Here is a 21,550-nt window from a genome sequence, read left to right as displayed (position 1 = left end):
ATATTAATTACAATTATTTAATAAAGAATATTTGATACGAAACTTAAAATATCGATCGATGTTCTTAATGCAATAAAAAAATCTAGAGTCGAACTTTTGTTTTTAAATGAATATTTTGGTAATGTTAATACACAAATCATTGGAGAGATTTTGTCAATTGGACTCGATATTTCAGCAAGAACATACATATAGAAAAATTAACAACTCCTTCGCTAATATTTTTTATATATACCTTTATATGAATATCTTTTTAAATATAAATTATGGTTTTATTCTTATATATGATAACAAAGCTAGTCACATTCTCATATCTTTACTCACTTTTAGTGGCCAAAAAAATAAATAAATAAAAGAAGTGATTAATTAGGACAAAAAAAAGTTGGTCAAAACTAATTACCTATTTTCTTGGAATAATACATGAGTTAGCATGAATAATCGGGGACAAAATAAGAAACAGCCAGTCGATATGAATTTGAATAAAAAATATTGGTCTCCCGAACAAATAGCTGAGAAAAATAAGGCCCTTCATGGCTTGTTCATCCCAAAAAATGATTATAAATAGCCATGGGTGAACTGAGAAAAATTCAAGCTGTAGCTGAGAATAAATAATAATATATAAAAAAAGCGAAAAAGAAGAATAAAAAGATAACAGAGGTCTCTCAAATATAGTACATAGCAATAAAAGTGTAATTATTTTTTGGTTTGAGAGCTCCTCTTTATCTGTATAAAGTTCTCTTTTTTAAAGATTTTATCTATTATTAGTTTCCAGCTAAGTATAATATTGTTGATTTATTTGTGAATAATAAGTTGTAAAGATGGCAGTTGGAGGTATTGACGTGGGAACTGGCGCGAACTATGAAGCCCGGGTCACGCCGTTCGTGGTCGTGGCCTGCCTGGTCGCGGCCACGGGTGGTCTGATATTCGGTTATGACATTGGTATCTCAGGTTCGTATCTGTTCAAGTATTGTATTGTAAGTTGGAAAATATATACATGATCCAAATTTAATATATATTAACCAATTTGCAGGAGGAGTTACATCGATGGACGAATTCTTGCAGAAATTCTTCCCTTCTGTGTATGCAAAGGAAAAGGCTCCAGGAAACTACAACCAGTACTGTAAATTCGAGAACCATTTGTTGACCTTATTCACATCCTCACTCTACCTGGCGGCACTCATTGCTTCCTTCTTCGCTTCGGTCACGACCCGCGTGTTTGGCAGGAAGATCTCCATGACCACAGGAGGTTTGATCTTTCTCATCGGTGCAGTGCTCAACGGAGCAGCTGTCAACGTTGAGATGTTGATCATTGGTCGTATATTGCTTGGTGTGGGTATCGGTTACGCCAACCAGTCGGTTCCAGTTTACCTCTCGGAAATGGCGCCACCAAAGCTGAGAGGAGCACTCAACATTGGGTTCCAAATGGCCACCACCATTGGTATTTTTGCAGCAAATCTTGTCAACTATGGGACATCAAAGATGCAGGAGAATGGATGGAGGGTGTCACTTGCCTTGGCGGCTGCCCCGGCTGTGATCATGACCGTCGGTGCTGTTTTCTTGCCTGACACACCCAACTCCCTGATCGAGAGAGGACAGAAAGAAAAGGCACGTGAGATGTTGCAAAAGATCCGTGGCACGTCCAACGTGGACGTTGAATACTCAGATTTGGTGGCGGCAAGCGAGGCGTCCAAGCTGGTGGAGCACCCATGGAAGCAGATCCTAGAAACAAAATACAGGCCACAATTGGTGATCACATGCTTGATTCCCTTCTTCCAGCAACTGACTGGCATTAATGTCATCATGTTCTACGCCCCTGTTCTTTTCAAGACCTTGGGATTCGGGGACGACGCCTCGCTCATGTCAGCAGTCGTGACTGGCCTCGTCAACGTGTTGGCCACTATAGTCTCGATCTTAGTGGTGGACAAATTCGGAAGAAGGGTGTTGTTCCTGGAGGGAGGCATTCAGATGATCATCTGCCAGATTGGTGTTGGATGTCTCATTGGATCCGTCTTCGGAGTTTCAGGAGACGGGGCATTCAGCAAGGGAATGGGCAACCTTGCGCTGGCATTCATCTGCATATACGTCGCTGCTTTCGCATGGTCGTGGGGACCTTTGGGATGGCTGGTTCCCAGTGAAATCTTCCCATTGGAAATCAGATCTGCAGGACAATCCATCAATGTTTCCGTGAACATGTTCTTCACATTCGTGATTGGGCAACTGTTCTTGTCAATGCTCTGCCACATGAAGTTCGGCCTGTTCTTCTTCTTCGCCGGATTCGTGCTGTTGATGACAGTGTTCGTGTTCTTTTTTGTGCCCGAGACAAAGAACATGCCGATTGAAGAGATGAACAGAGTGTGGAAGGCTCACTGGTTCTGGGGCAAATACATTCCCGATGATGCAGTGGGTCTGGGACACCACACTAATAACAAGATTAACCATCAAAATGCCTGAACTATTAGCATTGCTACTCAATAAACAATCTGATATTTAACAGATTAGGTTTTATGGATTCATATTTCAATGTGTGTTCCATTCATTTTAAGATTTATAAATTAATAAAATAATTTGTATTTATTTTTTGCCTTCTTTCTTGGTGTTTATTTTCTCACATTATGTATGTTACCAGTCAAATTATGCATTCAGACTGCGCTGCAAATAAGATTGATTAGAAACAATATATTACTAACAACATATTCATACAAATATTGTAAATCATCATCACACTTTCCTTTTACCGCAACTTATCCAGAATTTTGTTGTGAAAGTACCTAAACAAAAGAGAGCTATTTTCAGTCAACTTTTTCTTCGAACAAATTTACCTCAACTTCACAAGACACTTCATATTCAGTTAGATATGTAAATGCAAGTATTGTAACACCGCAAATATTGAATTTAAATTATGAATGACATGTTATTTTGTTTAATATATAAGTAATAATCATGAGGCTTGTAGATAAATAGTATAAGTATTTAAGTTAATTGAATTCTTTATTTCCTTGAGCTTGAGCTCGGTGATACAACCCACAAATATATATGAATTGAACAAATACTCTTTTCTATCACAATTACACTTCAAAACCCTCACCAAAAAAATATATAGCAATGAAATAAAGAAAAGGAGAAGGAAAAGAAAAAAAAAAATCCTACTTACTGTCTATACAATCATCCCTTAATATTTTGATATGCACGTGTGATTGGAAGTTCCAAGGGATTTGGAGGCATATGTGATTCAGTGATTGTTCTGTGTTTTGTTGATCTTTTATCTGCTGGAACTCTGCATTCTGTCTGTTATGTTATGCCAGTTGTGTTCTGTTCTGTCTGCAATGTGAGTCACCTCTTGTTTTCGGCGAGTCGATGTGTTACATGTGTGATAGGACATGCCAGTCACCTCTTGTTTCCTATGGGTCAATGTACTACGTGTATGTGAATAACCTCTTACTTCCCAGTGATCAACGGGCTATATGACAAAAATTTTGATCTGGATTTTGTGATTCTACTTCTATCTGAACTCTGGCATTCTGACATGTATATCTTGCATTTATTGTTATGAAAGCTTTTGTTGTACCAGTGATGTCGAATTAGTTTTCAGATTTTGGAGTGCGCTGAATAATTTGGTATTAGTTAATGGTCTAGATGAAGGAGATGAATGTATATTGCGTGGAAGAGTCAAAGAAGAAGACAATTTGAGATGTCAATATCACAATATGGTAGCGTTTGGAAGAGATTCTAGGAAACACTTCTCAGATTTTTTTTTAACAAAATTTTGAAATTTTGTGAAATTTTGTTAAGTAAAAGCTGAGAAATGTTTCCTAGAAACACTCCTAAACACTACCTATGTAGGGTTTGGAGACGTGATTATTTTCTTTTGTATAATTGAATAGATGGTATTGGGTATTTAGAATTTTCATAATCCAAAGAAAATTTCTATTTGGAAATATTACAAAAATAGGATGAGATCATTTAGAAAGATGGCAATAGTTTTCTAACAATTGGATTTATTTTAATAAATTCTGCATGCATTTTAGTGAGTAAACCGGGCCTTACAAGTATACTTATCAAAGAAACATCCCTAAATATTTTTGTAAAATTATTTCCTTGACTTGTTTCCAAATGTATAACATGTTTCCTTGGTGTTTTTATCCAGCGAAAATCAATCAAAATGTACGAGAAATAACAGAACTCGTCATTCGCGATATAAACACAAAAATTATATCGGCTTAGTATGCTAAAATTGATCAGAACCTATTCGCCTCCTCTCAAAGTAAGACTAAGATCGATCTAAAGGTACAAGGTAATGTCTACTATTTTTTGAAAATTACAATTATTTAAATATATACCTAGGAATTGCTCTAATGTACAATAACATGACTTAATATAAATATACAGGACATACAAAGCATTTATTACCTCAACATAAAAATGTAATCATTTCTATGAAGGAGATGCAGTAATGGATTGCTTACCCATGCAAAGAGGGTTATAAGATGGATACCGAGTCCAGATGTTTGTCTACATACTCTTTAAGTTTAGCTTTGGTTATTGCACCCTCCTTCCTGCTTCCGGGAACTTCTTGACCATCTTGGAAGACTATCAATGTTGGCAATCCATAAACCTTGTATTTCTCAATCAGTTGTGGATTCGAATCGTGATCAACTTTAACAACCATCAGTTTTTCTTGATACTCCTGGGAATTTTGTAAAAGGAAAAAATTACAGAAGAATATTATGCAGAAAGGTTTCATGCAGATATGTTGTTCATTACCATGTTCAGTTTCTCAATAGGGGCATTTGTTAGCTGATGTAACATTATTTGAACACAAGAAAAGTAATTTTATGCAGAATTCACGGCACACCCCGAATACAATCTGTATATCACCCTTTCATGTGTGCAGAAACATTGCATCCTTCAAAAATAATTATTTCCAGAAGAAAAATAGAAGTTATTAAGTAAAAAGTAGTATTCGCAGTTACATTAATATACACATTTCCAGGCACACCAGAACACCAACCTTTCTTGATTTTAAAGAAAAGGTATCAGCGGCAAATGGCATAATCAATTTCTCAGTTTTGCTAAACTATGATTCCCTTGTTCCTGAAAACCATTCGATAAGAAATTTCTTCTCTATTTGATATAACTGTTTTTCCATGCAAAAATTTTGAAAATTATTAAAGAGTGCCTAAATTACATGTCGGTTTAAACATCATATCAACTACTTCGTATTAATAGAAAATATTTCACAAAATTAATCCATAGGTAACAGTGGTTTGCTACGTAATCTGAAATGGTGTGCTTCAAATCAGACATAAAGACTGCAATTGCAACAGATATATTAAACCTTTTCTCCTCCATTTAAAAAACTAGCCCTTTCTCAGATGAACTCTCTAACCCCTTCTTGTCTTGTCCTAAAATTAATGCGCTAATCCAAGAAAGTGATGCCAAAACAATAGTGGTATATCATCACTGGATCAATGCCCGTGATCCAGTTCCAGTAAACAATGAAAACACTTGTAAAATGCACGCCAAAATCTCACCTTGAGTTTCACCAAAAAATCCTTTTTTTTTAAACAAAAACAAAAATCAATCACCCACGTGACATGTAACATTAATTACCATTGAACAAGTGAAAAAAGGAAAAATAAGTGAGTAGCCACCGTACCCTTGCTAGGGTTTCAACCGCGGGAGCAATCAAACGGCAGGGACCGCACCAAGTAGCCACGAACTCAACAAGGACTGGGCGTTCCGACTTCAAGACGACATCGTTGAACTCACTCTCGTCAATCTCCCGAACCGCGGCACCACACTTGATCAAGGCTTTCTTCCAAGACCTCGCCAGGGGCGTAATCATCCGATTTCGCAGCGAGTTCCGGCAAAGTCCACCGAAAGCCGGAGAAGCGTGAGAGGAAAGCCCGTGGCCACTTCCGGCAGCCGTCGCACGAACCGCGGGCAGCTGCGAACAGGACGGAATCATGGAAACCGGGGATGCAATCGGCATCGTCGTCTTCACCATTGAAACGGGGAATTTGAGTGGCACTCGATTTTCCCCCCACAGCGAATTACCAGATTTTTATTATATATTTTGCAAAAGGTCAATTTGGCCTACAAAGTATATGTCGTACTGTGTGTCGGTTATGGTAGTTTTCTAGAAATTCTCAATCCAACTTAGGGGTGGCATACTTTAATGTATTGTACCCAAAAATGCATATCATATATCATATTATCGATATCGTATCGAAAATTTTGATATCTATAACTAGCATATCGATTATACAAAAATTTTACGATATTTATAACTAGCATATCGATTATACCGAAATTTTACGGTATATCAAAATTTCGGTACGGTATCGAAATACACCGATTTTATACCTAAAAAAGTCTTATTTTTTAAAAAAAATTTAAAATTTATTGTTTAAAAACATTATATATTTTTAAATTTTTATATAATATTTCGGTATATCGATATAGCAGTATATACCGAAATTTTCAAATTTCATACCGTTATCGTACCGAAAAATTTGGTATACCGAAAATTCGATAAATTCGGTATTTTTTCGGTACGATAACCCCAATATACCAAAAATTCGATATTTTTTCTCACCTCTTGTCCAACTAGATATTAATCATCTAGCAATAGTTTGAACAGTTTTAAGAATATTTTTGAATATTTTGAGTCAAATCCAAATTTTATTTCGAGCCGAACTAAAATAAAAAGATTTAAAATTTCCGAATATCAAATCAGTTCGAACTCAAATATGTTTTATTTGAGCAGAACTCGATGCTTAAATCATATTCGATTCTGATTGGGTTCATTTACACCACATCACAATATACACAAGTAAAATTGAGATTTTGTGAATTAAATTATGATGGAACACTTTTGGTGGGCCGAAGTTAACATTTTACCAGGCCGGAAAATGATTTTAAATTCTCAGAGCCCGATAAGACCTGAAGCCCGTGAAATAGGCTTAGCCCGTTACATTAAGAAGAAGTCACGGAACCAGATCCACTAATGGATTTTATTTATTTATTTACACGACGATGGGAATTTGTTTTTAAATGAAGTCTACAATCTTACTCCACCGCTATCACGTAATATATACCCCTGTTCTAAAAAGTGACATTTTAGGCGGCTAAAAATCAATCTAACTGACAGTCTAGATTAATATACAATATATTATTGAACTTTGAGATTTATTGGGTTAAGATTATATTGGGTTTTTTCCATAATGAATGGAAATTGGTCTTGCTATATGAAAGGTCTTTGAGAGTTTGGATGAACAAAACATTTTTATTCACTTCACTTTTACAATCTGTACGTACATCAATATAAAAGGAGGATCTCTTAGTCACACTCATACAATTAACTCCAAAAATTAAGCTATCAAATCTCCTATAATCAAGTGACTGCTACAATCAAGTAATGCCTACAATCAAGCTATATACACATGTTAATTAGTAGTAATTATCGGCAATCTAACACTCCCCCTCAAGTTGGGGCGTAGATATCGTGCATCCCCAACTTGTCTAAAAACTTTGAAAATATTTTGAATGAAACTGCTTTGGTGAGTATATCTGCCAGTTGATCTTCAGATCGAATTTTGGGTAGCTCCACAATCTTGTCATCCAATTTCTCCTTAATAAAAAATCTATCCACCTCGACATGTTTTGTACGATCATGTTGAACAGGATTATGAGCAATGTCACATGCTGCTTTATTATCACAATATAGCCGAATTGGTTGACTAGAGAAATAACCCAAATCATGAAGTAGTAGTCTTAGCCATAATGCTTCGCATATTCCAAGTGACATACCTCTGTATTCAGCTTCTGCGCTCGAACGTGCGACTATATTTTGTTTTTTACTTCTCCATGTAACAAGATTACCTCCCACAAAGGTAAAATATCCCGAAGTAGATCGACGATCATCTATTGCTCCAGCCCAATCAGCATCGGTATATACATTTATACTTTGATCACCTGTGTTTTTTGAGAATAAAATCCCTTTTCCTGGAGCAGACTTGAGATACCTCAAAATTCGCATGACTGCATTCATGTGCTGCTCTCCGGGATTTTGCATAAACTGGCTAACAACACTCAATGAATATGCAAGATCTGGTCTTGTGTGTGCTAAGTACATTAATCTTCCAACAAGTCTCTGGTATCTCATTTTGTCGATTGGTACTTGATTATTTTCAGCACACAGCTTCAAAACTTCTTCTACTGGTGTATCTGCTGGTTGACATGCCAACATACCAGTCTCTTCCAATAAATCCAAGGCATATTTTCTCTACGACAAAAAAATTCCTTTGCTTGATCGTGACACTTCGATCCCAAGAAAATATTTCAATGGGCCTAGGTCCTTCATTTTGAACTCTTCAGACAAGTACTTTTGTAAAGCTTTCACCTCTTCTGGATCATTCCCTGTAACCAACATGTCATCAACATATACAATCAATACAGTTACCTTCCCTTTTTGTTTTTTTAGGAACAAAGTATGATCTGAATTACTTTGTTTATAGCCAAATGATGTCATTGACTTGGTGAACCGTCCAAACCAAGCTCTTGGAGATTGTTTCAAACCATACAATGATTTCTTTAATTTGCACACCTTCTGACTTTGTTTCTCTGATAATGTGCATCCAGGTGGGAGATCCATGTAGATTTCTTCAGATAGCTCGCCATGCAAAAAATCATTTTTGACATCGAATTGTTTTAGTGGCCAATCCAAATTTGCAGGTAAATACAACAATACGCGCACCGTATTAATCTTAGCTACAGGTGCAAATGTCTCTGTATAATCAATACCATATGTCTCGGTATATCCTTTTACCACCAATCTTGTTTTAAATCGTTGAATTGTACCATCTGCTGTGTACTTAACAGTATAGACCCAACGACATCCAACTGATTTTTTTCCTGATGGACGATCAACAAGTTCCCAAGTTTTATTTTTTTGCAAGGAGTTCATCTCTTCATTCATAGCAGCCTTCCACCTTGGATCGGATAAGGCTTCCTGCACACTATTAGGAATAGATACAACAGATAATTGATTTACAAATGAATTATTTGATTCCGACAGCCGATGGTTAGACACATAATGACTCATAGGGTATTTGACTTTACTAGAAAGTTCATGTTCATATGAGCGTTTTGGAATACCTCTAGATAGTCGTTGTGATAACAATTTTTTGTATGGCTCAGAAACGGAATTCGGATCTTCTTCGGCAGACGATTGGTGTGGTGCGGTAGAATCATATCTGGATTCAAGTGGAGATGGAGATGAAGCCGATGTTTCTTGTATTTCATTACCACTCAAGCCATGTTCACTTATCTCTTGATCACTTGTATGTCCAAATTCCTCAAAAAAATTTAGATTTAGGCTATTTACTTCTCGGTTGCTCAAATTTTGACTACCAATGCCAAGGGATTCATCTTCCTCAGATTCATGGGTCAAAAACTGAATTTCATCTTGGTACTCCTCCTGAAGTTCAGATTTGGATGAAAAATACATTGAATCCTCATGAAATACGACGTCCATTGTGATAAACATACGCCGAGTCGGAGGATGATAACATCGATACCCCTTTTAATGGGCAGCATACCCCACGAAAACACACCATAACGCACGTGGAATCAATTTATCTCGCTGGTGCTTGTGAAGGTGTACAAATGCTGCTCAACCAAATACACGAGGCAGTAAATTTGAGATAGTTGGGGCAACCACAGTTTCAGCAAGAGCCTCAGCAGGTGTCTTGAAATCGATAGAATTCGAAGGTACATGGTTTATTAAATATGCTGCAGATGTAAGAGCTTCTCCCCAATAGTGTAATGGCATATGTGCTTCTATTAAAGAGGCACGGAAAACCTCTAACAAGTGACGATTTTTGCACTCAGCGACTCCATTTTGTTGAGGAGTGTTGGGACAAGTGGTTTGATTGATGATGCCATGTGCTTCTAAATATTGTTGAAGTTCTGAATTTTTTGTATTCCCCTCCATTGTCACTACGTAGAACTTGAACCTGTGCATTATACTAAGTACAAACCAGTTTGTGAAAGTTTTTAAATAATAAAGTCACCTCACTTTTGGATTTCATCAAGTATAACCAGGTCATTCTAGTGCAGTCGTCAATAAAAGTAACAAACCAACGTGAGCCACCGAGAGTAGTTACTTTGGATGGACCCCAAACATCAGAGTGTATGATCATAAAGGGAATTGTACTTTTATTTAAATTCAAAGGAAATGAAGCACGATGACTTTTTGCCAATTCACAAATATCACATCGAAAAGCAGAGATATCACACTTTGAAAATAAACTAGGAAACAATCTTTTGAGATAACCAAATGATTCATGCCCGAGACGTCGATGCCATAACCAAATTTCAGATTTCCTTTTATTCTTCTCGATGATGTCCACAATAAAAGCCTTCTGCACCTTGTCTAAAGGCATTACATCCAAATAGTATAGCTTCCCTCACTTAACACCACAACAAATCGTCTGTCTTGTTCGAATATCCTTAAAGACACAAAATTCAGGCCAAAAAATGACAACACAAGATAAAGTTGCAGTTATTTGAGAAATTGATAAAAGATTGTAATCCAATGATGGAACAACTAAAACAGAATCCAAGTTTATATTGTTTGTGAGAGATAAAGATCCTTCCCCGGTAACTGGGATCATGGTACCAGTTGTTGTAGAGACAAATTTTTGTGATGATGGATTAAGGTTTAAGACCTGTCTGGAATCAAATGTCATATGATCTGTGGCCCCCGAATCAATTATCCATGTACTATTAGACATAAATGTATGCAGATTAAGACCCTTACCACCGTTTGATGTTGCTGCTGCTAATGCCGATGTCTTTTCATTCCATCATCTTCCACCTTTGTGTCAACAACTGCATCAAGAGATGTCCCTTTTGAGTTTTTCTTTTGTGAATCACGATTATGATCCCACCATTCTGGGTATCCCACAACTTCAAATCATCTACTCTTTGTGTGACCAGGTCGTTTGCATTGAGTGCATCTGTAGGTAGACCTATCGAAATCTTTTGTTGTTTTAGAATGGTTAGGCCTTGATCGTTCTTGTTGATTAGATTGGTTATGAGCCACCATTGCAGAAGCTTCGAAGTTTGTGGAGTCACTGCTTAGAGTAGTACGACGTACGACCTCATGACGAATTAGAGAATAACATTATTCTAGATCCGGGATCGATTCTTTTCACAGAATTTCTCCACGAACTTGTTCAAAATCATCGTCTAATCCCGCAAGGAACATGTGCACTCTCAGTCGCTCAATCGACTTCTGGTACGTCTTCACATCGTTCGGATTTTTCATGACCACTTTATCACGGTGATCTAGTTCTCGAAAAATTTCAGTAAGCTCTCCATAATATACGGAGATTGATTTTCCATTTTGTTTGGCCGAGAAAGCTTTCTGGTTCAAATAGAAAACCTGTAATTCATCACTTCCATCATAGAATGCTTTTGACAGCGCATTCCAAATTTAATATGTTGTTGGTATGCGTAAATAACGCTTCATAATTTCTAAAGACATGGACATTAGCAACTATCTTTTGACTCTTTGATTTTCTGTATACCATTTTTCGTAACCATCTTCTGATTCTGCCGGTGGACTTTTTTTTCCACGAACATATGAGAGTTTTTTCCCTCTCGGCAAGATGCATCTCCATTATTTGAGACCAAACATCATAGTTTGATTCATTGAGAGTGATTCCAGCATTAAATACTCCTTCAGATTGTACAATGACCGGAACAGTTTTTGTTCCAGATGATTCAACATTTTTTCACTCATTTTTTTTAATATATATATATATATATATATATATCAATGGGTTGTGGAATGAGTAAGGAATAAGGTGAAATGATAGGATTTCAAAGTGAATAAAGTTTATGGGATGGAACGAATAAGCTGGCGCTCTGATACCATCTTTGAGAGTTTGGATGAACAAAACATTTTTATTCACTTCACTTTTACAATCTGTACGTACATCAATATAAAAAGAGGATCTCTTAGTCACACTCATACAATTAACTCCTACAATTAAGCTATCAAATCTCCTATAATCACGTGACTGCTACAATCAAGTAATGCCTACAATCAAGCTATATACACATGTTAATTAGTAGTAATTATCGGCAATCTAACAGAAGGCATGTGGGAGTATCCCACATTGAATAGGAAATGGAAAAGGCTTGACTTGCATATGAGCGCAACCTGGGTGCATCGAATGTCGAACCGATCAAGGCAAAATTGCCTACCTAGTGTTGGCCACCATTTTTGAATTCGAACCTTCTGGATGTGACCTTCAGTCTGACTGATTGTTGGTGATTCATCTGCCTGACCCCACCTTTTTCTAATTTTTGAATTTTAATTTCGAACCTTCTGGATGTGACCTTCAGTCTGACTGACTGTTGGTGCTCCATCTGGCTACTGACTGTTGGTGCTCCATCTGCCTGACCTTTGGATTTTCAGCTGGCTGCTGTGACTGTCCATATGGAACCCAAGTGCCTATATATAGAGAGGCAGACTCCAGTCCTTCAGAACACGATATCACAATCTAACACAGCTCACGAATCCCTCTCAGTTCCTGCACTCTGCTTTCGTTGTTGCTCTGTTCTTGCGTTTCTGTCCCGTCGTGATACTATTCAGGTACATTTTTATTTTGCCGATGTAGTTCCTTCGTGCTAGGTGTCTACAAGGTTTTTTTGTTGTATCCTGGGAAACAGACGTCCGTGTAATCCTCGAAGCATACTCCAGAGGGGACGAATCTGTTTTAAGAAAACTGTACTAGTTACAGGTCTCGGTTTGCTTAACTGTTTCCTTTTATACTGTTGTGTTATACTAATATCATTATTCATTCTTATAGTATTATTTTTGTAATATTCGCGTTTTGAGTTTGCATATTTTGATAACAAACTTAAAACAGATTTTTCGGTACTCATTACGTGATTTTTTCAAAAATGGCTTCTGCTTCAGGTGAGACTACTCCGGTTGCCCCTATTATCACGGTTCAAAATTGTGTCGTTCCTCCTGTTTCCCCACGTGGTGCTGCCGTTCCTGTTCCAAATAATCACGAAGAAAAGCCAGAGAAGTTCATTGGTGCGGACTTCAAGAGGTGGTAGCAGAAAATGCTCTTCTACTTTACAACACAAAACCTGACCAGATTCCTCTCGGAGGATGCTCCTAAGCTCAAGGAGGGTGAGGGAGATGTTGTATCCGTCAGTACTTTGGAGGCATGGAATCATTCTGATTTTCTATGCCAAAATTACGTACTGAACGGATTGACAGATTCGTTCTACAATGTGTATTGCGAAAAGAAAATGGCCAAAGAGCTGTGGGAATCCCTTGACAGAAAGTACAAAATCGAGGATGTGGGGGCCAAGAAGTTTCTTGTAGGCCGCTTTTTGGATTTTAAGATGGTGGATTCCAAGCCGGTTATCAGCCAAGTTCAAGAGATCCTAGTGATTCTTCACGAAATTCACTCTGAGGGGATGACGTTGAGCAAATCCTTCCAAGTGGCGGCCTTTGTTGAGAAGCTGCCGTCAGCATGAAAGGATTTCAAGAACTACTTGAAACACAAAAGAAAGGAGATGAATGTTGAAGAACTCATTGTTCGACTTTGTATCGAGGAAGACAACAAAAGCTCTGAAAGACGACTGTTTTCTCCAGTTGCTGCTAAAGCAAATTTTGTCAAGCATGGCCAAATCTAAAAAAAGAAACACTTCAATCCTTCAAACAAAGGGATGAAAATGGGACCAAAAGGAGGCATTTCGAAAAAAATTTCTTCGGAAAATGCTACAACTGTGATGGTACTGGTCACAAGGCCTCTGAGTGCAAGAAGCCAAAGAAAAACCGAGAGGTGAATATGGTGGAGAACATATCCCATGAGGTTTCAAACATGAACCTCTGTGTTGTAATTTTTTAAGTGAATTTGGTTGGTTCAAACCCAAGGGAGTGGTGGATTGACACTGGTGTCACTTGCCATGTTTGCTCTAACAAAGAGATGTTTGCAAATCTTGAGAAATCCGAGAACGGGAAAATGATGTTCATGGGAAATTCTGCAACTTCTGAAATCAAGGGACAAGGAAAAGTGGTTTTGAAGATGACTCTGGAAAAGAGCTGACTTTGAACAATGTGTTGTATGTGCCAGAAATTCGTAAGAACTTGGTGTCTGGGTCACTTCTTAACAAGCATGGTTTTCGTATTGTGTTTGAGTCAGATAAAGTTGTTTTGTCTAAGAGTGGAATGTTTGTTGGAAAAGGCTATGTAAGCAATGGTTTGTTCAAACTCAATGTAATGGCTATTAAGCACGTGATCAATAAAATGAAATCTTCTGCTTACTTGCTTGAGTCTTCCAATTTGTGGCATGGTAGAATAGGACCTGTTAATTATGATACGATTCGTAGATTAATTAACTTGAAAATCATTCCTACATTCAAAATTGATACACAACACAAATGTGAAACTTGTGTTGAGGCAAAACTAACAAGATCATCTTTTCAAACAGTTGAAAGAAAAAGTGAACCCTTGATTTGATACACTCTGATCTATGTGATTTAAAAGGAATACAAACACGTGGTGGAAACAAATACTTAATTACTTTTATTGACGATAGCACAAAATATTGTTATATGTATCTTCTTAAAAGTAAAGATGAAGCTATTGAAAAGTTTGTCCACTACAAAAGTGAAGTTGAAAACCAACTTAGCAAGAAAATTAAGGTGCTAAGAAGTGATCGTTGAGGTGAGTATGAATCACCATTTACTGATTTTTGTGTTCAACATGGTATCAGACGCAAAAGAAATTCACCTTACTCTCCTCAGCAAAATGGTGTCGCAGAGCGAAAGAATCGCACTTTTGAAAGAAATGATGAATGCACTGTTATTGAGTTCTGGTTTACCACGGAACATGTGGGGGGAAGCTGTTTTAACAGCTAATTACCTTTTAAATAAGATACCCCGGAAGAAGCAATATAAAAGTCCATATGAATTATGAAAAGGAAGAATACCTTCATACCAATATTTGTGAGTGTGGGTCTTGCCAAGGTAGCGGTACCTACTTCGAAAAAGGAAAAAATTGGACCAAAAACTGTTGATTGCATTTTCATAGGATATGCACACAATAGTAGCGTCTATCGATTCCTTGTGTATGAATCTCAAATTCTTGACATTCATAAGAATACGATAATGGAATCAAGAAATTCTTCGTTCTTTGAACATGTGTTCCCTTGCAAATCTAAGGAAGAACCAAGTTCATCCAAAAGATTACATGAGACAATGGAAAAAATAAAAAGAGGTTAACTACGAAGTTGAACCTAGACGTAGCAAAAAAGCTAGAATTGAGAAATAATTAGGTCCGGATTTCATCACTTCCATGATGGAAAGTGAACCTCAAAGCTTCAAGAAAGCTGTGAATTCATCTGAAGGACCTCAATGGAAAGAAGCTATAAATTCATAAATAGAATCCATTTTGCAAAATCATACGTGGGAACTAGTGGACCTTCTCCGGGAATCAAACCACTAGGTTATAAATGGATTTTTAAACGAAAAATGAAATCAGATGGAACAATAGATAAGTATAAAGCCAGATTGGTAATCAAGGGTTACCGTCAACGTGAAGGGCTTAATTACTTTGACACTTATTCTCCAGTCACGAGAATAACTTCCATTCGAGTGATACTTGCAATTACCGCATTGCGAAATCTTGAATTACATTAAATGGATGTAAAGATTGTATTTCTAAATGGATATTTAGAAGAAGAAATTTACATGGAACAACCTAAGGGATTTTCTGCACCTGGGCAAGAAAATAAAGTTTGTAAATTGGTGAAGTCTTTGTATGGCTTAAATCAAGCACCAAAACAATGGCACGAAAAATTTGACAAAGCCATGCTAGAAAGTGGATTTAAAGTCAATTAGTGTGACAAATGTGTATATGTAAAGAAAACTGAAAGTGGCTATGTCATTTTATGTCTTTACGTAGATGACATGCTTATCATCGAAAGCAATGATAAGATGATCAAATTCACTAAGAAACTGCTGAACTCAAAATTCGACATGAAAGATTTGGGATTAGCCAATGTCATTCTTGGAATTAAAATCCATAGAACATCAGAAGGGATGGTTCTATGTCAGTCACATTAATGTGGACAAAATTCTTGAGAAATTCAATAAGGATGACTATGCATTGGCTAGAACCCCGATAGATACGAGTCAACATCTATCGAAGAATCGTGGTGAGAGTATCTCCTAATTAGAATATTATCGAGTAATTGGTAGTCTGATGTACTTAATGAGTTGTACATGTCCAGACATAGCCTATGCAGTAAGCAATTGAGCAGATTCACGAGTAATCCAGGAGCTGAACATTGGAAAACAATGATCAGATTGCTCAGGTATTTAAGATATACTCGTGACCATGGGTTGCACTATACCAGATATCCCGCTGTTATTGAAGGATACAGTTATGCAAATAGGATATCTGATATGAAAGACTCAAAATCTACAAGTGGATTTGTATTCACTTTAGGAGGTGCAGCAATTGCTTGAAAATCTTCTAAACAAACTGTAGTAGCCAGATCCACGATGGAATCTGAGTTTATTGCACTTTATAAGTGTGCTGAAGAAGCTGAATGATTGCGTCTATTCTTAGAAGAAGTTCCGGGATGGGTGAAACTTGTACGACTATTTGCATTCATTGTGATAGCCAATCTGCGATCGGAAGGGTACAAAGCAAGATAAATAATGGAAAGTCTAGACATATACGTCGTAGACACAATACCATTAGACAACTACTCTCAACTGGAGTTATCTCTATTGACTATGTAAAGTCAAAGGATAATATAGCGGATCCGTTAACCAAAAGTTTAAACAGAGAGTTAGTTGAAAATTTTTCAAAAGGAATGAGACTGAAGCCTATGGAATAAATTGGTACAAAGAAAAACCCAACCTATGCTGACTAGAGATCCCAAGAACTAGGTTCAATGGGACAACTTAATCGAACTGGTTGGGTAGATCACTGTAGGGGTTATCCCTAGTCTATTCCTATTGCAAACAGTGAATATTGAGGATAATTTTATTGCTTTTAATGATTCTGATGGAATTCAACATAGAATCATCTATGTCAGAGACAAATGGGACCGCTTCGAAGAAATTGCAAGGCTCAATTCTAGACCTTCTTACAGAACCAGACGTGTGTTCATGGCCAAAACGAACACAATCATGAGAATTGAATTGTATCAGGGAGAGTCCTGTGTGAATTATATCTTAATTTACACAAACGGATGTACAGTTCAAAGTAGGGGTGAAATAGGATCGGGACTCGTCCCGTAAACCCCCTACCCAACTCCCGTCTCGAAAAGAATCGAGAAACATTTTTTTCTCCCGATCACGTACCTGAAACATTTTGGGACCCGAACATTCGGGATTTCGTCAGGTAGGGAGAGAAAATCCCGAATTATAAAAAAAATGTGTTTATTTTATTAAATATTCTATTTAGAAACTTATATTTATAAATAAAAATAAATATTTAACTTAAAATATATAATATTAAAATATTTTGGATGATGTTTCAAGGTTTTGCTAAGAGAAAAAATGTATCGGATAATTATTAATAAAATGTTCGGATACAATTACTAAATAAATTTTGTTAAATATATTGTCAAATTAATCTCTTGAGTCTTGTTCTACATATTTTTTCTAATTAGATAATTATAAATATGAATTAATTAAATTATTAATTTATTTTTAAAAAAAATATACAAAAATAAAATGTCATTTCGTGATTTTACAATTTTATCGTTCCAACAATAAAAATTATGCGAATTAAGTCCACAATTAAGTGTTATATGAGTTGAAACCTAATAATATTTACCTTATTATATTATTTCAGGACGGGTCGGAAATCCCGTCGGGATAAGGTTTTATTCCCGATCCCTCTCCCGATATTAATCGGGATGGGAAAAATCCCAAAATTTTGGGTTGGAAAAATTTTGGGTTGGGATTTTTTCGGGACGGGAATGGGATGGGATTCGGGAAGGGTCGGTGATGCAACCGACACTTAGGATATTATTTTATTCTTTATTTTTGCTTTATCTTTAAGTTTATTTCCTTAATTTGAATTAGTTAAGATTGTGTTTCTTTTCTTTGGTTAAGTCGAAATTCCTTAGGGTTTGAGTTTTCTATTTAAATGGTTATTGTGAGGGTTTTGGAACAGTTTTTGATATTTTATAAAATTGAAAATCGAGAGTTTCTCTCAATTCTGGCGTTCGTGATACTTTGATTCACATCAGTTGGTATTCAGAGCCACGATTCTACCCGGAAAATTTTCTCTCCATCATGCCTCCCCGCCACAATTAATCAAGAACTGCTTGCCAACCTTGCTGACGAGTTAGCTCTTATTCGACAGGAGGTTGAACAGTTGCGTGATAATCGTCCCCTTCACCCCGTTGACTCCGATGCCGACGAGAATCTGTTTGCGCCTCCTCACGTCAATGAGGATCGCCGATGGGAAGCTTCCTTTAAGGTGGATATTCCTGAGTTCTTTGGAAAATTGCAACCGGATGAATTTCTCGATTGGATTGCGATGGTGGAGGAGATTTTGTCGTTCAAAGAGGTACCCGATCACAGGCAGACTGCTCTTGTGGCGACCCGTTTTCGGGGCCGCGTCGCGGCTTGGTGGCAACAACTAAAAATATCACGATCTCGTGAGGGGAAAACACCGATTGAATCCTGGTCCAAGCTGCAAAAACACATGAAGAGTATGTTTTTGCCCTATAATTACACTCATGTGCTTTATCAATGACTTCATAATCTACGCCAGGGCTCTACTTCGATGGATGATTATGCTACAAAGTTCTTCTTACTACTTAATCGCACAACTATTAATGAAACCGAGGATCAATTGGTCTCTCGCTTTATCGGTGGCCTCCGTCAACAATTCCAGGATGTTTTAAATCTCTTTGATCCCGTGACCATTTTCTAGGCACACCAACGAGCTCTTTCCCTTGAATCACAGTTCGCACGCCGCACTACTTGGTTCAATCCGTCACAAGGCTTGTGTAGTAGCCCATACCTATTTTTAGTAAGTAATTGCTAATTAAACCAATAAACAGGATTAAGAAGACTTCTAATGGATTAACGGAGCCCGGGATTAGAACCAGAATTATCAGAAATGGTTCGGAGGGTCAGCAGAACGGAAGCAACGTTTTAGGAACGGATGCAACGTTTGTGCCATCAGAAATACGTCACTAATTACGTACTTGATGTGACATTGGCACCATCGGAAGCAACGATGGTGAACGGACGCAACGTTCGTCAGGCAGAACGGACGCAACGTTGAGGAACGGACGTTCCGTTCGTGGTCTATAAATAGAGGTGCCGAGATTCATTTCAAAGCACACCATTCACCTCTTCTCTCTCGATTCCTTAGTCTTCTAACTCAGATCTAGGGAATTCTAGGCGTCCAATCGGGAATCCGGAAGTGCAATAGCGATCCTGACATCGTAGCGGAGCTGTGGCCTAGTTGTGAGGCAATCGACAACAAAGGGCTAACGACGGACGAAGGTATAGCTTTTGATTCCTAAAAATATTTAGGAGTATGCAATAGCCTAGTTAAGGCTTTTAGAGCTCTATAATGATATTAGTATCATTTGGCAGTGTAGTGCGGATTATAAGCGTAGACCTAGAGCTGGTAGAGCGCGCCTAGTATTTGAGGTATGAAAGTACTGTTCGAGATATCCTGACTGAGTATGCATGTATTATGTGACTGCATGATTTATATGCCATGATTTTAAGCTGCATACATTTACATCTTGAGCTATCTCTATTGAGATGTCTGTTAGTAGGGTTTACACTATCCTGTTAGTGGATGGACTTCCATCGATTTGGGTCCCGCGTATCCACTGGTATTTCAATATGTGAGCCACCTCCTGAAGCGACGGCACAGCGTGCTACATACCAGGGCCCGGTCTGTCTTTGTTATCTGATCCTTGACCTCGAGTTTTTAGGGAGTTCACTTTGTAAGCATGTATAATCATACTCTCATGCTGAGCATTTTATACTCACGACTCGTACTCTGTGTTTCTGGACACCCTATTCCATGGGGCAGGTTTGCGATTGGACGAGGCGGGTGGATCCAAGAGGGGCTAGTCAATGGTTGGCCAGCTGGAGCTTTGTCTAGGTTTATTCTTTGTATTGGGTTGATACAGCATTCGATTTGGTTGTATAACTATTTGGATATTTACAGATTCCTTTCCTTAGGATTGTATTTTTGTTTTTGGTTTCCGCAGTTTAATTCTGATTACTGTTTTATTAAGTTAATTGCATGTCTAAGTTCTGTTTAGTAGGTGATCTCGGTAAGGGTCACTACAGCTTGCCACGCCAAAATAATTCTACTAGCGGAATCCCTGAGACCAAGACCAGTCCACCATCCCTCCTGCCGCGAAACCCAACCCCTGCGCTACCCCCTCCGGGATGCGCCTCTACTTCGGGGCTTCGATGTTTTTCTTGTGGTGAGCTTGGCCATCGTGCTTCTGTGCGTCCAGCTACCGCTAAACAGGGTCTCTTTGCTGATGAATCACAGCCGGAGTTTGATATGGGCGATCCGACACAACACTTGGAACCTCAGAGTGCCACAGAATTTGTGGAAGGTGATGTGGGGCACGCCTTGATCGTTCGTCGTGCGTGTTTCACCCCACGTCTCGTGCCTGATTGGTGTCGCAACAATCTCTTTCAGTCCACTTGTACTATAGCTGGCCGTGTCTGTCGATTTATTATTTATTCTGGTAGTTGCGAGAATGTGGTGTCTTCGGACGTAATTGCCAAACTCCAGATACCGACAAAAAAGCATCCCAACCCATATCGGTTGGCCTGGCTGAAACAGGGTTCTGAAATTGATGTCACCCATCGTGCTCTAATTTCAGTCTCTATTGGTCGTCTTTATGCGGATGAAATCTTATGTGATGTGGTTCTTATGGATGCGTGTCATCTTCTTTTTGGTCACCCTTGGCAATTTGATCGCCACACAATTCATGATGGGAAGACTAACTCCTACACTTTCCAATTCAATGGGGTTACTATTGTATTGGTTACGTCGTCTCCGTTCACCTCCACAGTCAGCGCTCCTCCTATACCGCCACATCTTACTAATACTACAGCCTTTTTATCTCGTGCATCTTTTCAATCGGCTATGAAAGATACATCTGTGATCTTTGCTCTCATAGTTATGCCATCCGCCTCCTCGGCCCCCATTGACAGTATGTCTCCGTCTCCTCAAGTCTTGCCGATTCTTACTGAGTTTAAAGATGTTTTCCCGACAGAGCTTCCGCATGGTCTCCCGCCAATACGAGATGTTCAACATCAGATTGATTTATGTCCGGGTGCTGCCCTGCCCAATCGCGCACACTGTCGCATGAGTCCGAGTGAACACGAGGAACTAAGATGTCAGGTGGAATATTTGTTGCGTAAAGGCCTATTACGGGAAAGCTTAAGCCCTTGTGATGTCCCTGCATTACTGGTGCCCAAGAAAAATGGT

General features: G+C 38.1%; 3 protein-coding genes across 4 annotated transcripts; 1 reads left to right on the top strand and 2 right to left on the bottom strand.

Annotated features, from left to right (window-relative positions):
- Positions 1-591: 591 nt before the first annotated feature.
- Positions 592-2,576, top strand: LOC140871467 (sugar transport protein 10-like). The gene is made up of 2 exons (XM_073273990.1): positions 592-945; positions 1,028-2,576. Exons 1-2 carry the CDS (start codon positions 816-818, stop codon positions 2,446-2,448), a joined length of 1,551 nt encoding a protein of 516 aa, XP_073130091.1. The 5' UTR covers positions 592-815; the 3' UTR covers positions 2,449-2,576.
- Positions 2,577-2,635: 59 nt separating this feature from the next.
- LOC140871468 (thioredoxin X, chloroplastic-like) lies at positions 2,636-6,099 on the bottom strand. 2 transcript variants are annotated; one of them, XM_073273992.1, is made up of 3 exons: positions 5,654-6,099; positions 4,461-4,681; positions 2,636-2,765 (listed from the first exon to the last, which is right to left on the bottom strand). In XM_073273992.1, exons 1-2 carry the CDS (start codon positions 6,002-6,004, stop codon positions 4,475-4,477), a joined length of 558 nt encoding a protein of 185 aa, XP_073130093.1. In that variant the 5' UTR covers positions 6,005-6,099; the 3' UTR covers positions 2,636-2,765; positions 4,461-4,474. The 2 variants fall into 2 exon arrangements, with proteins under 2 accessions (XP_073130093.1, XP_073130092.1); XM_073273991.1 differs by lacking the exon at positions 2,636-2,765 and having other exon boundaries at positions 4,277-4,681; positions 5,654-6,098.
- A 1,384-nt stretch (positions 6,100-7,483) lies between these two features.
- LOC140872052 (secreted RxLR effector protein 161-like) lies at positions 7,484-8,248 on the bottom strand. Its single transcript, XM_073274786.1, has one exon. The coding sequence runs from the start codon at positions 8,246-8,248 to the stop codon at positions 7,484-7,486; it is 765 nt and encodes a 254-aa protein (XP_073130887.1).
- Between the last annotated feature and the right edge of the window lie 13,302 nt (positions 8,249-21,550).

This window comes from Henckelia pumila, unplaced genomic scaffold, assembly GCF_033568475.1.
Source record: "Henckelia pumila isolate YLH828 unplaced genomic scaffold, ASM3356847v2 CTG_461:::fragment_3, whole genome shotgun sequence".
NCBI classification, from domain to species: Eukaryota; Viridiplantae; Streptophyta; class Magnoliopsida; order Lamiales; family Gesneriaceae; genus Henckelia; species Henckelia pumila.
Note: the sequence above shows the minus strand (reverse complement) of the source record. Positions and strands in the feature narration are given on the sequence as shown.

Coding starts and splice junctions, on each gene's coding strand:
- LOC140871467 (XM_073273990.1), top strand. CDS start 816: ATGGCAGTTGGAGGTATTGACGTGGGAACTGGCGCGAACTATGAAGCC. Junction 946..1,027: donor TTATGACATTGGTATCTCAG/GTTCGTATCTGT, acceptor ACCAATTTGCAG/GAGGAGTTACATCGATGGAC.
- LOC140871468 (XM_073273992.1), bottom strand. CDS start 6,004: ATGGTGAAGACGACGATGCCGATTGCATCCCCGGTTTCCATGATTCCG. Junction 4,682..5,653: donor CGGTTGAAACCCTAGCAAGG/GTACGGTGGCTA, acceptor CAAAATTCCCAG/GAGTATCAAGAAAAACTGAT.
- LOC140872052 (XM_073274786.1), bottom strand. CDS start 8,248: ATGTTGGCATGTCAACCAGCAGATACACCAGTAGAAGAAGTTTTGAAG.